Source organism: Sturnus vulgaris, unplaced genomic scaffold, assembly GCF_052056855.1.
Source record: "Sturnus vulgaris isolate bStuVul1 unplaced genomic scaffold, bStuVul1.hap1 Scaffold_192, whole genome shotgun sequence".
Classification (NCBI taxonomy): Eukaryota; Metazoa; Chordata; class Aves; order Passeriformes; family Sturnidae; genus Sturnus; species Sturnus vulgaris.
The window spans coordinates 28,271-41,712 of record NW_028276155.1 but is presented as its reverse complement, the minus strand read 5'-3'; the positions used below and the strand labels follow the sequence as shown (position 1 = coordinate 41,712).

General features: G+C 53.1%; 1 protein-coding gene and 1 long non-coding RNA gene across 10 annotated transcripts; both read left to right on the top strand.

Moving 5' to 3' along the window:
- The first annotated feature begins 945 nt into the window (after positions 1 to 945).
- On the top strand, positions 946 to 13,177 carry LOC148218228 (uncharacterized). 4 transcript variants are annotated; one of them, XR_015800498.1, is made up of 4 exons: positions 946 to 1,208; positions 1,509 to 1,790; positions 5,657 to 6,235; positions 12,701 to 13,177. It is a non-coding gene; the product is annotated as an uncharacterized LOC148218228 (long non-coding RNA). The 4 variants fall into 4 exon arrangements; XR_015800499.1 differs by lacking the exon at positions 1,509 to 1,790; XR_015800497.1 differs by lacking the exon at positions 946 to 1,208 and having other exon boundaries at positions 1,248 to 1,790.
- LOC148218229 (uncharacterized) lies at positions 6,242 to 10,603 on the top strand. 6 transcript variants are annotated; one of them, XM_088157883.1, is made up of 5 exons: positions 6,242 to 8,222; positions 8,284 to 8,587; positions 8,659 to 8,835; positions 9,084 to 9,209; positions 9,385 to 10,598. In XM_088157883.1, the coding sequence occupies exons 1-5, from the start codon at positions 8,093 to 8,095 to the stop codon at positions 9,641 to 9,643; spliced, it is 996 nt and encodes a 331-aa protein (XP_088014009.1). In that variant the 5' UTR covers positions 6,242 to 8,092; the 3' UTR covers positions 9,644 to 10,598. The 6 variants fall into 6 exon arrangements, with proteins under 6 accessions (XP_088014009.1, XP_088014006.1, XP_088014003.1 ...); XM_088157881.1 differs by lacking the exon at positions 6,242 to 8,222 and having other exon boundaries at positions 8,331 to 8,587; positions 9,385 to 10,603; XM_088157880.1 differs by having other exon boundaries at positions 6,242 to 8,835; positions 9,385 to 10,603.
- Positions 13,178 to 13,442: the final 265 nt, after the last annotated feature.

Genomic DNA, 13,442 nt, shown 5'->3' with positions numbered 1-13,442 from the left:
CTGTCTCAAACCCCTCCTGTGCCGTGTTCCCCAAAGGGCCTGGGGGGATTCTGGACCCTCCCCCTTTTCCAGAGCAGTCAGGATCAGGCCATAGCACAGGGTGGGGTGTCAGGGATAGGAAAAGTTGGATGTCTCGAGACATTTTGGGACACCTGTGTGTGACAGGGATGGGTCAGGCCTTGCTGTTGGTGGCACAGGGCCCCGTGTGTCAGTCAGTCTGTCAGCCATGACACTCTGGGGACAGAGTGACGCTCTGCCAAACCCAGCTCCTGATTACCTGAGGGACCAGGAGCCCCACCTCGGCAGAGGGCCCTTGGTGGCCCAAGGGCTTAAAAGGCAGAGCAAGAGATGGCCAAGTGTCTGAATTTGTCTGTTCTCGGAGTGCCTGCCCCACTCACACTGGAACCCAGGAGTTGGAAACTGTCATGATTTAACAGAGAAACGTCTGCCATAGAAAGCAGGAACTCTCCTGGAATGGAAAGAGGACCTACGCCTCCAAATTGTTCTAAGTGTGACGTTTATGGGGCTTCCAGGCAAAAATGTAGGAAAAGGAATAACAGTTCATTGCTAGGAAATTCCTGGAACAGAACAGAACAAACAGCAACACAAGAAAAGAAATTTCCAACCCGCTCAGGGCAGTTTGTTCATCTTTGTGCAGTTCTGACCACGGCCAGCAGGGGGCGCTGCAGGGAGCACTTCCAGCCAGCAGGGGGCGCTGCAGGCAGCACTCACAGCCAGCAGGGGGCGCTGCAGGCAGCACTTCCGGCCAGCAGGGGGCGCTGAAGGGAGCACTTCCGGCCAGCAGGGGGCGCTGCAGGCAGCACTTCCGGCCACCAGGGGGCGCTACAGGCAGCACTTCCGGCCAGCAGAGGGCCCTGCAGGCAGCACTTCCGGCCAGCAGAGGGCCCTGCAGGCAGCACTTCCGGCCAGCAGGGGGCGCCCCGGTGCCGCTCGGACCCCTCAGGGGCCATGGCGGCCTCGGGCGGGAGGGACGAGAGGAAATCGCTCCTTTTGCAAACTCACGCTTTGCACCAATCGGTGCCGGCACCACCCCCGGCAGTGCCCGGGCGGGAGAGACGAAGGCAGCAGCTTGGATCCCAGTGCCAAGGGGCAGCGGGGCAGTGTCCCGGGGCCAGGCACGCACCCCGCTAAACTCCTGCGGTTGCTCTCCGTGATGCCGAACAGAAAGAAGGCAGCACCAACCCCAGGTAGGTCTCAGGGGCACAGCAGCACCTCTCCTGGCTTTACACCCCAACTCCTGACAACCCCCGGCCTTTCACTGCCTTTTCCTCCGTCAGCCCCGGCACAGCAGCTTTGGGAATGCTGAATTCCCCTGGGATGTTGAGGAAAGCAGGTGCTCCTTGCTGACACTGCCAGGGCTCCTCAGGGGGCTCCACAGCACATTTGGAGCTCCTTGTCTTCCTGGGCCACTGGAGCTGCCTGGGCCAATGGCCCGGATCTGCTCTGGGTGCTGCAGACCCTTCAGGAGATGTTTTAATTACCTGCAGGGTTCCCAAAATTCAGCTGTGCTGCTAAACCATCCCTGTGCACAAACACACGGCTCTGCTGCCTCTGCCTGGGATTTTGGGCTACTGTGGCTGCATTGGACACATTTTGGGAGTCAGATGCCACCAGATCTGCCCACAAGAAGATTTTTGTGGCTGCCAGGAGCTTCTCACCTTGGCCACTGCACAGGGATGGGCATTGGCCAGCCCTGCTCTGGCCAGCCCCAGGCTGGCTCCCCCCGCCCCCTTGGCTTTGATTCTCGCAGCTCTCGAGCTGCTGCAAAGGTGAGGATTCTGTGGGGGGAAAAAGGCGTGGCTGTGCTTTGCCCAGCCCTGCAAGAAGCACAAAACCCGGTGTGAGCCCCAGCAGCGGCTCTGCCGGGGCCTTTGATGGTTTTCAGAGCAGGGCTGGCTGGAAACTCCCCCTGCGGGGGCAGCTGCGAGGGAACCAGTGCGGAAATGCAGCAATTGATCATTTGGTCCCTGTGCACAAGGCACTGAGAGAGCCCCAGGACTGCTGCAAATCCCACAAGGATCTGCTCAGCCTGACCGGGACCCTCCTGGGTCCGAGCTGAGCAGGCAGAGCTGAACAAACCAAAACCATTTCTCTCGCTTTAATCCCAAAGCTGCGTTTTGTGTCCAGGAAGAGGAGCCAGGGTCTTGTGCCGCCCTGGAACTGGGAGAGGGAATGGGGAGCTCCTGGGCGTACTGGGAGCACTGGAATGGGGAGCTCTGTGCAGCCCCAGATGGGACCCCCCAGTCGTGGCCACCTCGCGGTCAGGGTGGGCACCCATGGGAGCGTGGGTGGGGGAGACACGGGGGGTGCCCTCGGGACCCCCAGTGTCACAGCCCGTTCTCGTAGGTGTCACCGGGCTCCTGCTGTCGTCCTCGGGGTCCCAGCAGCTCTGTGTGGGTCACCTGGGGGATGTGCTGGGGCGGGCACCTGAGAGAGACTCCAGGGTTGGAGACCTGGGTGGGGGTGACACCCATGGGTGACGTGCCCTCGTACCCCCCCCATACTCACCCCCTGCCCGCTCAGTGCCCACGACATGGGGGTCCATCACTGCCCCCTCCTCCAGGGGGTCCCGTGGGGATAATTGGGGCTCTGGGTGGTGTCTGGGGCAGGGGGGAAAAGGGGAGACCCGGCCAGAGCCTCCCACTCACCTGTCCTGGGGCTTCCTGGCAGCTGCAGGGAAAAGGGGAGGGAGTGACCACGGGGACCCCGGGACCCCCGACCCTTCCTGGGACCTTGGCAGCTCCAACCACCCGTGGGATACAAAAATTCCCACGGGACCCCCGGTTCCCACGGCGCCCCTGATTGCCCCCAGACATTCCAAGCCCCCCTGAATCCCCCAGAACTTCTGCACCACCACAGTGCCCCCATTGCCCCCCGTGCCCCCGACCCTCTGACAACAAATCTCGAAGCCTGGCAGGTAGGGGCACCCCTCGAACTCCCCCAGGACCCCAAAAAGATCCCCCAACATCCCTGCATGACCCTCCAAGAGTTCCCCCAACCCTCCAGGATCTCCCAGTGCCACACCAATATTCCTGAAAGCCCATCCAGGGATGCCCCTGGAGCCCCTCCAAATTCTCCCCACAGCTCCGTGGGAATAAGGGGATGTGTGGGAGAGGATGGGAGGTGCTGGAGGTTTGGGGAAAACACAAATCATGGTCAGAGCCTGCACTCACCTTTCCTGGTGTTTCCTGGCATCTGCAAAGGAAAACTGGAGGGGTGACTTTGATTCCCCATCCACCTCTGGGCAATCCCGAACCTCCACCAGACCCTCAATTCCCTCCAGGGCCCCCCCAGTGTCCCCGATGCCCCCTAGAAACCCTGAACGACCCCAATTCCCCAACACACCGAGCCCCCAGATCGCCAGGCTCGGCAGGGATGGCACCCTCAGAATTCCCCAAAAAGGCCCTGACAGGATCCCCAACATCCCTGCACGAGCCTTCAGCACCTCCCTGGAGCCCTGGGAAGGGGTTTTAACCATTTAAGGGCAGCAGAAATGTCGCCTGTCATGATAGAAAGAAAGTGACAAATTTATTCAGAAACGCACTTGGTTTTATAGCATGACTCGCAATTCCAGGAGTAGAAAAAGGTGATTGGTTCAGAGAGAAGACACCCCATTGCCAGGGCCTGGTCACACACCACAACAGGTGTTCTGTCTTTGTTATTAATTCCTTTTTATTTATTTTTATCTAATTATCACCCTGGGAGAAATTCTCCATAGCCTTGAGTTGGACCAAATTGGGAACTGAGCTGAAAAACTCCAGCCTGGAATATTTTTCAGGCTGTAATTTTCTTATTTTCTCAATATGTGACCTACAGGAGTCCCACCTGTACAGGGAATAAATGGGGGAGCCCTTTGAACCCCCATGTGAAAAACGAGGTTCACTTTCCTGGTAAATTTTAAAATGTTTAATAAAAGACACTAAAAAACAAACAATAAAGGAAAATAATATGCAGCTGGGTGCTTGGCCTTCAGCTAAAAAACCACTTTTTAAAATGCATCAAAGTGTTGCATATTCATTCATGCATTATTCAAAATCATCCCCCCTTCAACCTTTTTTATTTTTCTTGTTAGTACTCCCTGATAATGGAGATCAATAAATTCCTTCCCTGGGGTTTTGGTTTTCATCACCCCTGTCTTCATCCAGGTAATCCAAGAGTGTGAAGAATTTCCTGATTACCTTTTTACCATTCTCTGAGTTAGTTAAATGGACAAAAGCTTTTTACATCACCATGTTATAGCCCAAAAAAATTTTATTTTTTTTTTTTTTATTTCTCACACTGCTAAGTTTTGTTAATAGCAGAACTAAAAGAAACTGTATTCATACAGCAAAGTTTTCCAACGTTCTGCACACAGCATTCATTTTAATATTTGCAAAAAGCCAACAATGCAGTGTAACCCTAAACTCCCCATCTCGTGTTCCTCTCTGCCACAGATTCCCCAACTGAACATTTTAACAGCGGTGGGAGTTTTGCACCATTTGATTAATGGTTTGTCTCAGTCTCTTCTGCCTTCACTCAGAGGCAGGATTTAAAAAAAAAAAAAAAAACAAAAAACCACAAAGGAAGTGTTCAGGCTTGGCTGTTTATTAAATCTTATCAGAAAGTTCAGAGTACAACAGCACTTCCAGCCACCTGCTAGAAGCGAGGAAAAATGGAGAGATCCAGCTGCTACAAGATCTTTTAAACATTCAAATAGAGAATTAGCACCTATATTATTTATCCTTTTAAACCAATAAATAGATTCCCAAGACCCTCGGTGTGACACTGACCAACCAGAAACTTCTGCTTGAAAACCATGAAGAAAAAGGAAGTTGAACACTGAAAAAGGCACCACCTTGTTCCATACCTATTATTACACTATAAAAACCTCAAATTTAAAACCCTTTGCCACCTGAAAGCACACGCTTCTATTTAAAAACATTTAAATGCGATTTTAGCTTCATCACTCGAACCTGGAAGCCTTCTCCAAGCAGTGCTCTCCAGGGGGGTCAGTGCCAGACAGCACAGAAATCTCAAAAACCCCCCGAGTTTCTGGGATGGCACAGAACGTGTGTCATCATTTTCCCCCAGTGTTCACAAGTTCAGGCTCTCTGGGTTCTGCAGTGGACTTTGTGCAGACCCATTTGTTACCCCAAAGTTCAGGAGTCCAAAGTGTCTGGGTCGAACTTGTGCAGCTTGGTGTTTGTAGAGACATTAAGACACATTTTGAAGGCTCCTAAATCCCCTCACCCATCCGGTCATTTATAAATGCACCCAACTCTCCTGTCGGACTGAGGGGCTGAATCCTGGGATGGGAATGGAATCTCAGCTGCCAGAGCTGGGTTTAGGCTGAGCCTAAGGCTGGGCTCTGGTGCCTTGGGCTGTGAGAGGCCAGCTGTGCACACATCTGTGCAGAGGCCTTGGAGAACAGATTCTGCCCAAAGCTGCGTTGGGGGAACTTTTTGGGGGTTTTGTATTTAAGGAAAAACGTGTGTTCAATTCACCTGCAGGAGTGCATTAAAAATTCCCCACGGTTCTGGGCTTCCCTCTCATTAAGTCAGAAACTGGAGCCTGTGTTTTCTGTAGGCAGAAAAACTAGAAAAAAAAAAAAAAAAAGCTTTCCTGTTATTGAATTTCAGTCTTTTCGCTTTGACAGCACTCATGAAACTGCTGCAATTAACTGTGTGAGAACTGAGGAACTGAATTTATCACACCCAGAGCTGAGGCTCTGCCAAATCTCTGAACCTCACGTTTGGGGAATCGAAACCCCTGAGAATTCAAAGTCAGTGAAAACCCCCAAGGCTCCGTGGGTTTGTCTGTCCCCACTGAGGGTTGATCACTGAAGAGCCCAGCGAGGCCATGAGCAGAAATGAACACCTGGTAAAGAAAGAAGTCAGAGGTGCTGGAAAATGTGGGGGTGCCCAGCCCCACCGAGGCCTTTGGTTGTCCCTGCACAGACTCTCCTGCTTTAACCCCTTCCTGCTCCCCAAAATCTCTCTTGGATGTGCCAAGATGAACTGATGGCTCCCTGCCCTCACTGTGTGACGCTTCAAACGCCGGTCTGGGGTTACCTGAGGATTTGCTGTGGCCTCGGAGTTTCCCTCAGCCTGGCCAGTTCTTCCAAAGCCCAATTCACGTTCCTCTGTCACCCCACATATCCCAGCCTCAAACTCGATTCCCTGCTGCCCCATCCCAAGGCTGGAATTAGGAATTCTGTTTGTTCTCCCTGGTGCAGGTGAGGAGGGGCGTGGCACAGTGATTTTGGGAGCTCCTGGCATCTGGCTGGGAAGCCCCCAACACCCGTCACAGCCCTCAGCACCGCCCGCAGTCATTCCCGACTCAACCCCCAGCACAACCCCAATACCTGATACAACCCCCGGCACAGCCCAACCCAACTCAACACATCTCAATCCAATCCAACCCAACTCAACCCAACACATCTCAACTCAACCCAACTCAATCCAACCCATCCCAACCCAACCCATCCCAACCCAACCCATCCCAACTCAACCCAACCCATCCCAACCCAACTCAACACATCCCAACTCAACCCAACTCAATCCAATCCAACCCAACCCAACTCAACCCAACCCAACTCAACTCAACCCATCCCAACTCAACCCAACTCAATCCAACTCAACCCAACTCAACCCAGCTCAACTCAACCCATCCCAACTCAACCCAACTCAATGCAATCCAACCCAACTCAACCCAACCTAACCCAACCCAACCCTGCCCAACCCCAACCAACCAACCCAACCCATCTCAACCCAACCCATCCCAACTCAACCCAACCTAGCTCAACCCATCCCAACTCAACACAATCCACTCAACCCAACCCAACCCATCCCAACTCAACCCAACCCAACCTAACCCAACCCAACTCAACCCAACACATCTCTACTCAACCCAACTCAACCCAACACATCTCAACCCAACTCAACACAACCCAACTCAACCCAACCCAACTCAACCCAACTCCACCCAACCCATCTCAACCCAACCTAACCCAGTTCAACCCAACTCAACTCAACCCAACACATCTCAACTCAACCCAACTCAACCCAACCTCAACTCAACCCAACTCAACACAACCGAACTCAACCTAACCCAGCTCAACTCAACCCAACTCAACCTAACCCAACTCAACCCAACCCAGCTCAACCCAATCCAACATAACCCAACCTAACCCAACCCAACCCAAATAAACCCAACCTAACTCAACCCAACTCAACCCAACCCAACACAACCCAACTCAACCCAGCTCAACCCAACTCAACTCAACCCAACCTAACCCAACTCAATCCAATCCAACCCAACTCAACCCAACCCAACCCATCCCAACTCAACCCAACTCAACCCCACTCAACCCAACCCAACCCAACTCAACCCAGCCCAGCCCAACCCAACCCTCCCAGCAGTGACACCCCTCACTGACCCCCCCCCAGTGGTGACAGCCAAGTCCTGGCTGCCTGGGGACAGTTCTGGGTCCCAGATGCCTGCACCCCCCGTTTCTGTCTCCCCCATTTCTATCTCCCCCTCAGTTCAATCTCCTCCCTCCTCCCCCAGCTCTGTCTCCCCAGGCTCCTCAGTTCTGTGTGGGACATTTTCCACCCATTTGTCACAGGAAATCCAGGGCGTGGGGTGACACCAGAGTGGTGACAGCCTGGTGGCTCTGGGGGACATCCCTGGCGTCGTCACTGAGGCTCTGGTGGTCGGCATGGGGGGGATTTGGGGCCCTGACCCATGGAGGAGGGAAAAAGGGGGTTCCTGTCCCACAGCAGGGGGGGGGGATGAGAGCCCCTGACCCGGGGAAGGAAGCAGAGCCCCACATTGGCACCCTGAGAACCAAATGTTGGGTGTTCCCCACCCTGTGGGGCTCAGAGACCCCTTCATTTATGGGTTCCCCACTTATGGGGTGAATCTGGGGGGAACTGTGTGGGGCAGATAAAATAATTCATTTCTAACCAGAGAATCAATGACAATTGGTGCCCAAAAAGCAGAATAATTGGATAATTGACCCCAAGATGTAGAGAAATCGAAAATTATAAAAGTGTAAAAACTCCTGACCAGGATCCACCTTGGGCAGTGCATGAGCCTGGCCTGGGCTACACCCAAATCAAATCCAAGGTGGATCCTGTTAATAGAGTGGGAATCCCTCAAATCTCCCTCAAAACTCACCTGGGACCCCCAAAATTCATCAAATTCACCTCAAAATTCAACTGGGACCCCCAAAATTCATCAAATTCACCTCAAAATTCAACTGGGACCCACAAAATTCACCTGGGACCCCCAAAATTCACCAAATTAACACCAAAATTCCACCTAGCCACCCCCCAAATTTACCCCAAACCTCACCTGGGGCCCGCCCAGATCCTTCAAATCTCCCCCAAAACCCAACCAGAACCCCCAAAGCCCAATTGGGATCCCCCAAATTCACCCCAAAATTCACCCAGACCTCCCAGATCCCACCTGGGATCCCCCAAACGCCAGATGGGAACCCCAAAAATCCCCCAAATCCTCAACAAAATCCCTCAGGAACCCCCCAAATTCACCCCAAAATTCACCCAGACCTCCCAAATCCCACCTGGGATCCCCCAAACTCCAGCTGGGACCCCCCAAAATCCCCAAAATTCACCCAGACCTCCCAAATCCCACCTGGGATCCCCCAAACTCCATCCAGGAACCCCCAAAAATCCCCCAAATCCTCAACAAAATCCCTCAGGGACCCCCCAAAATCCCCAAAATATCCCTCAAAACCCATCCAGAAACCCCCAAAGCCACCTGGGATCCCCCAAAAATCCCCCAAATTCACCAAGACCTCCCAAATCCCACCTGGGATCCCCCAAAATCCCCCAAATTCAACCCAAAATTCACCCAGACCCCCCAAATCCCACCTGGGATCCCCCAAACTCTATCCGGGAGCCCCCCAAAATCCCCCAAATCCTCAACAAAATCCTTCAGGGACCCCCAAAATCCCTCAAATCTCCCCCAAAACCCACCCAGAACCCCCAAACCCGCCTGGGACCCCCAAAATCCCCCAAATTCACCCCAAAATTCATCCAGACCCCCCCAAATCCCACCTGGGATCCTCCAAACTCCAGATGGGAACCCCAAAAAATCCCCCAATTCCTCAACAAAATCCTTCAGGGACCCCCCAAAATCCCCCAAATCTCCCTCAAAACCTACCCAGAACCCCCCAAACCCACCTGGGACCCCCAAAATCCCCAAAATTCACCCAAAAATTCACCCAGACCTCCCAAATGCCACCTGAGATCCCCCAAACTCCATCCAGGAACCCCCAAAAATCCCCAAATCCTCAACAAAATCCTTTAGGGACCCCCCGAAGTCCCCCAAAACCTCCCCCAGAACCCCCAAACCCACCTGGGATCCCCCAAAATCCCCAAAACCTCCCTCAAAACCCACCCAGAACCCCCAAACCCACCTGGAACCCCCAAAATCCCCCAAATTCACCCAGACCGCCCAAATCCCACCTGGGATCCCCCAAACTCCATCCGGGAACACCAAAAATCCCCCAAATCCTCAACAAAATCCCTCAGGGACCCCCAAAATCCCCCAAATTCACCCCAAAATTCACCCAGAGCTCCCAAATGCCACCTGGGATCCCCCAAACTCCATCTGAGAACCCCAAGAATCCCCCAAATCCTCAACAAAATCCCTCAGGGACCCCCAAAATCCCTCAAATCTCCCCAAAACCCATCCAGAAACCCCCAAAGCCCACCTGGGACCCCCCAAAATCCCCAAAATTCACCCAGACCTCCCAAATCCCACCTAGGATCCCCCAAACTCCGTCTGGGAACCCCAAAAATCCCCCAAATCCTCAACAAAATCCCCCAGGGACCCCCCAAAATCCCCCAAATCTCACTCAAAACCCACCCAGAAACCCCCAAAGCCCACCTGGGACCCCCTAAATCCCCCAAAATAACTGCAAAATTCACCCAGACTTCCCAGATCCCACCTGGGATCCCCCAAACTCCATCCAGGAACCCCCAAAAATCCTCCAAATACTCAACAAAATCCTTCAGGGACCCCCCAAAATCCCCCAAATCTCCCTCAAAACCTACCCAGAACCCCCAAAGCCCACCTGGGACCCCCAAAATTCACTCCAAAATTCACCCAGACCGCCCAAATCCCACCTGGGATCCCCCAAACTCCATCCGGGAACACCAAAAATCCCCCAAATCCTCAACAAAATCCCTCAGGGACCCCCCAAAATCCCCCAAATTCACCCCAAAATTCACCCAGACCTCCCAAATCCCACCTGGGATCCCCCAAAATCCCCCAAATTCACTCCAAAATTCACCCAGACCCCCCAAATCCCACCTGGGATCCCCCAAACTCTATCCGGGAGCCCCCAAAAATCCCCCAAATCCTCCACAAAATCCCTCAGGGACCCCCGAAAATCCCCCAAAGGTTCGAGTGGAATTAGGGTTGGGATTTGGGATGGGATTAGGGTGAGGTTGGAGTGGAATTAGGGTTGGGATTTGGGGTGGGATTAGGGTGAGGTTGGAGTGGAATTAGGGTTGGGATTTGGGGTGGGATTAGGGTGAGGTTGGAGTGGAATTAGGGTTGGGATTTGGGGTGGGATTAGGGTGAGGTTGGAGTGGAATTAGGGTTGGGATTTGGGGGTGGGATTAGGGTGAGGTTGGAGTGGAATGAGGGTTGGGATTTGGGGTGGGATTAGGGTGAGGTTGGAGTGGAATCAGGGTTGGGATTTGGGGTGGGATTAGACTGGGGTGGGATTAGGGTGAGGTTGGAGTGGAATTAGGGTTGGGATTTGGGGTGGGATTAGGGTGAGGTTGGAGTGGAATTAGGGTTGGGATTTGGGGTGGGATTAGGGTGAGGTTGGAGTGGAATTAGGGTTGGGATTTGGGGTGGGATTAGGGTGAGGTTGGAGTGGAATTAGGGTTGGGATTTGGGGTGGGATTAGGGTGAGGTTGGAGTGGAATGAGGGTTGGGATTTGGGGGTGGGATTAGGGTGAGGTTGGAGTGGAATGAGGGTTGGGATTTGGGGTGGGATTAGACTGGGGTGGGATTAGGGTGAGGTTGGAGTGGAATGAGGGTTGGGATTTGGGGTGGGATTAGAGTGGGGTGGGATTAGGGTGAGGTTGGAGTGGAATGAGGGTTGGGATTTGGGGTGGGATTAGAGTGGGGTGGGATTAGGGTGAGGTTGGAGTGGAATGAGGGTTGGGATTTGGGGTGGGATTAGAGTGGGGTGGGATTAGGGTGACATTTTGGTGTGGGTGGGGTGATTTTAGGAGCGGGATTAAAGTGAGAGCAGGACTAGAGTGGGAGAAGGATTAGGGGGAGATTAGGGCAGGATTAGAATGGGTGATGGAGCTGGGATTGCACGGGATGTGATGATAAATGGAGAGGGATGGGATTGGGGCAGGATCAAGGCTGGGTTGGGGTGGGATTGGGGTGGGATTGGGGTGGGATTGGGGTGGGATTGGGGTGGGATTGGGGTGGGATTGGGATTAAGACCTGTCCCCAGGGAACAGCAGGAATGGCCTTGGCTGCCCCAAGAAACCGTGCTTGACCCACGGAGGCCAAAGTGGAGCCAGGGTGGCCCCGAGGGCAATGAGCCATTGCCTATGGGGGATGGGGGCCATGGGGGCACTATGGGGCAATGGCGGCTATAGGGGCACTATGGGGGTTTAGGGGCCATAGGGGCACTATGGGGTCTGGGGGCTATGGGATCACCATGGGGGTATGGGGGCTATAGGGAACACTATAGGATGGGGGCCATGGGGCACTATGGGGTTTGGGGGCTATAGGGAACACCAAGGGGATGGGGGCTATGGGATCACCATGGGGGTCTGGGGGCTATAGGGAACACCATAGGATGGGGGCTATGGGATCACTATGGGGGTCTGGGAGCTATAGGGAGCACTATAGGAAGAGGGCCATAGGGGCACTATGGGGTCTGGGGGCTATAGGGAACACTATAGGATGGGGGCTATGGGATCACTATGGGGCCATGGGGGCTATGGGATCACCATGGGGGCCTGGGGGCTATGGGATCACCATGGGGGTCTGGGGGCTATGGGATCACCATGGGGGTCTGGGGGCTATGGGATCACCATGGGGGTGTGGGGGCTATGGGATCACCATGGGGGTCTGGGGGCTCTGGGATCACTATGGGGTCTGGGGGCTATAGGGAACACTATAGGATGGGGGCTATGGGATCACTATGGGGCCATGGGGGCTATGGGATCACTATGGGGCCATGGGGGCTATGGGATCACTATGGGGCAATGGGGGCTATGGGATCACTATGGGGTCTGGGGGCTATGGGATCACTATGGGGGTGTGGGGGCTATGGGATCACCATGGGGCCATGGGGGCTATAGGGAACACTGGGGGGGATGGGGGCTATGGGATCACCATGGGGGTTTAGGGGCTATAGGGAACACTATAGGATGGGGCTATGGGATCACCATGGGGGCCTGGGGGCTATGGGATCACCATGGGGGTGTAGGGGCTATGGGATCACTATGGGGTCTGGGGGCTATAGGGAATGAACACCATAGGGAACGTTATAGGGGATCAGGGGCAATAGGATTCTGTCGGGAGCTCTGGACCCACGGCCGCAGTGGGGTGGGTGCTGACAGAGCATCACCCCATTACATTTTCACAAACAATTCTCCATATTTAACCTTTATCCCATTATACACAGAGCATCCATTTTAATATTTGCGAAAAGCTGAGAGGAATGGTGAATTTGTCTTTCCAAACGAGCCGTGGGTCCAACCAGCAGTGAGAGAAAAAAAAAAACAACGGGGAGGATTCCACTGGTCGATGAATGGGGAAAAAAAAAAAAAAAATAAAGATATTTGCCTTTACAAACGAACTGTAGGTTTGCTGATAAATGAAATTGGATGTTGAAAGATGAAAGAAGCAATGGGGAAAAACCATGAATTCTATAAGATTTAAAAATTAAGAGGGAGGGGAATCTCAGGTATCAGGGGTTCTGAGAAGTCTGTGCCTCTTCAAAGAAAAGGAAAGAGAGAGGGAAATGGGGCCGGGAAATTGGGATAAAAAGGGAAGCTGTGTCCTCCAAAAAAATTGAGAGATCCCAGGGAAATCCCCCATGGCCTCTCCCTTTATTCGAATAAAATTAAAGGACTCCTCTGTCTCTTTTTTGACATAAACATTTGGTGTTTTATGAATTAATTTTCCTGATGGGGGAATCATTGCACCTGCCCGGCTGTGACCAGAACTGCACCAAAAGGGGGGAAGTGCCCACAACCAAAAAAAAAAAAAAAAAAAAAACTGTCCCCGATTGGGGATTGGTGTTGTTTGTTTGCTTTATTATACACACAAGTAAAAAAAAAATTATTCCTATTCTCTCTTTTTTTTTTTTTTTTTTTTTTTTTTGCCTGAGAGCGCCTGGATTTCAAAATCGTAATAATAATTTG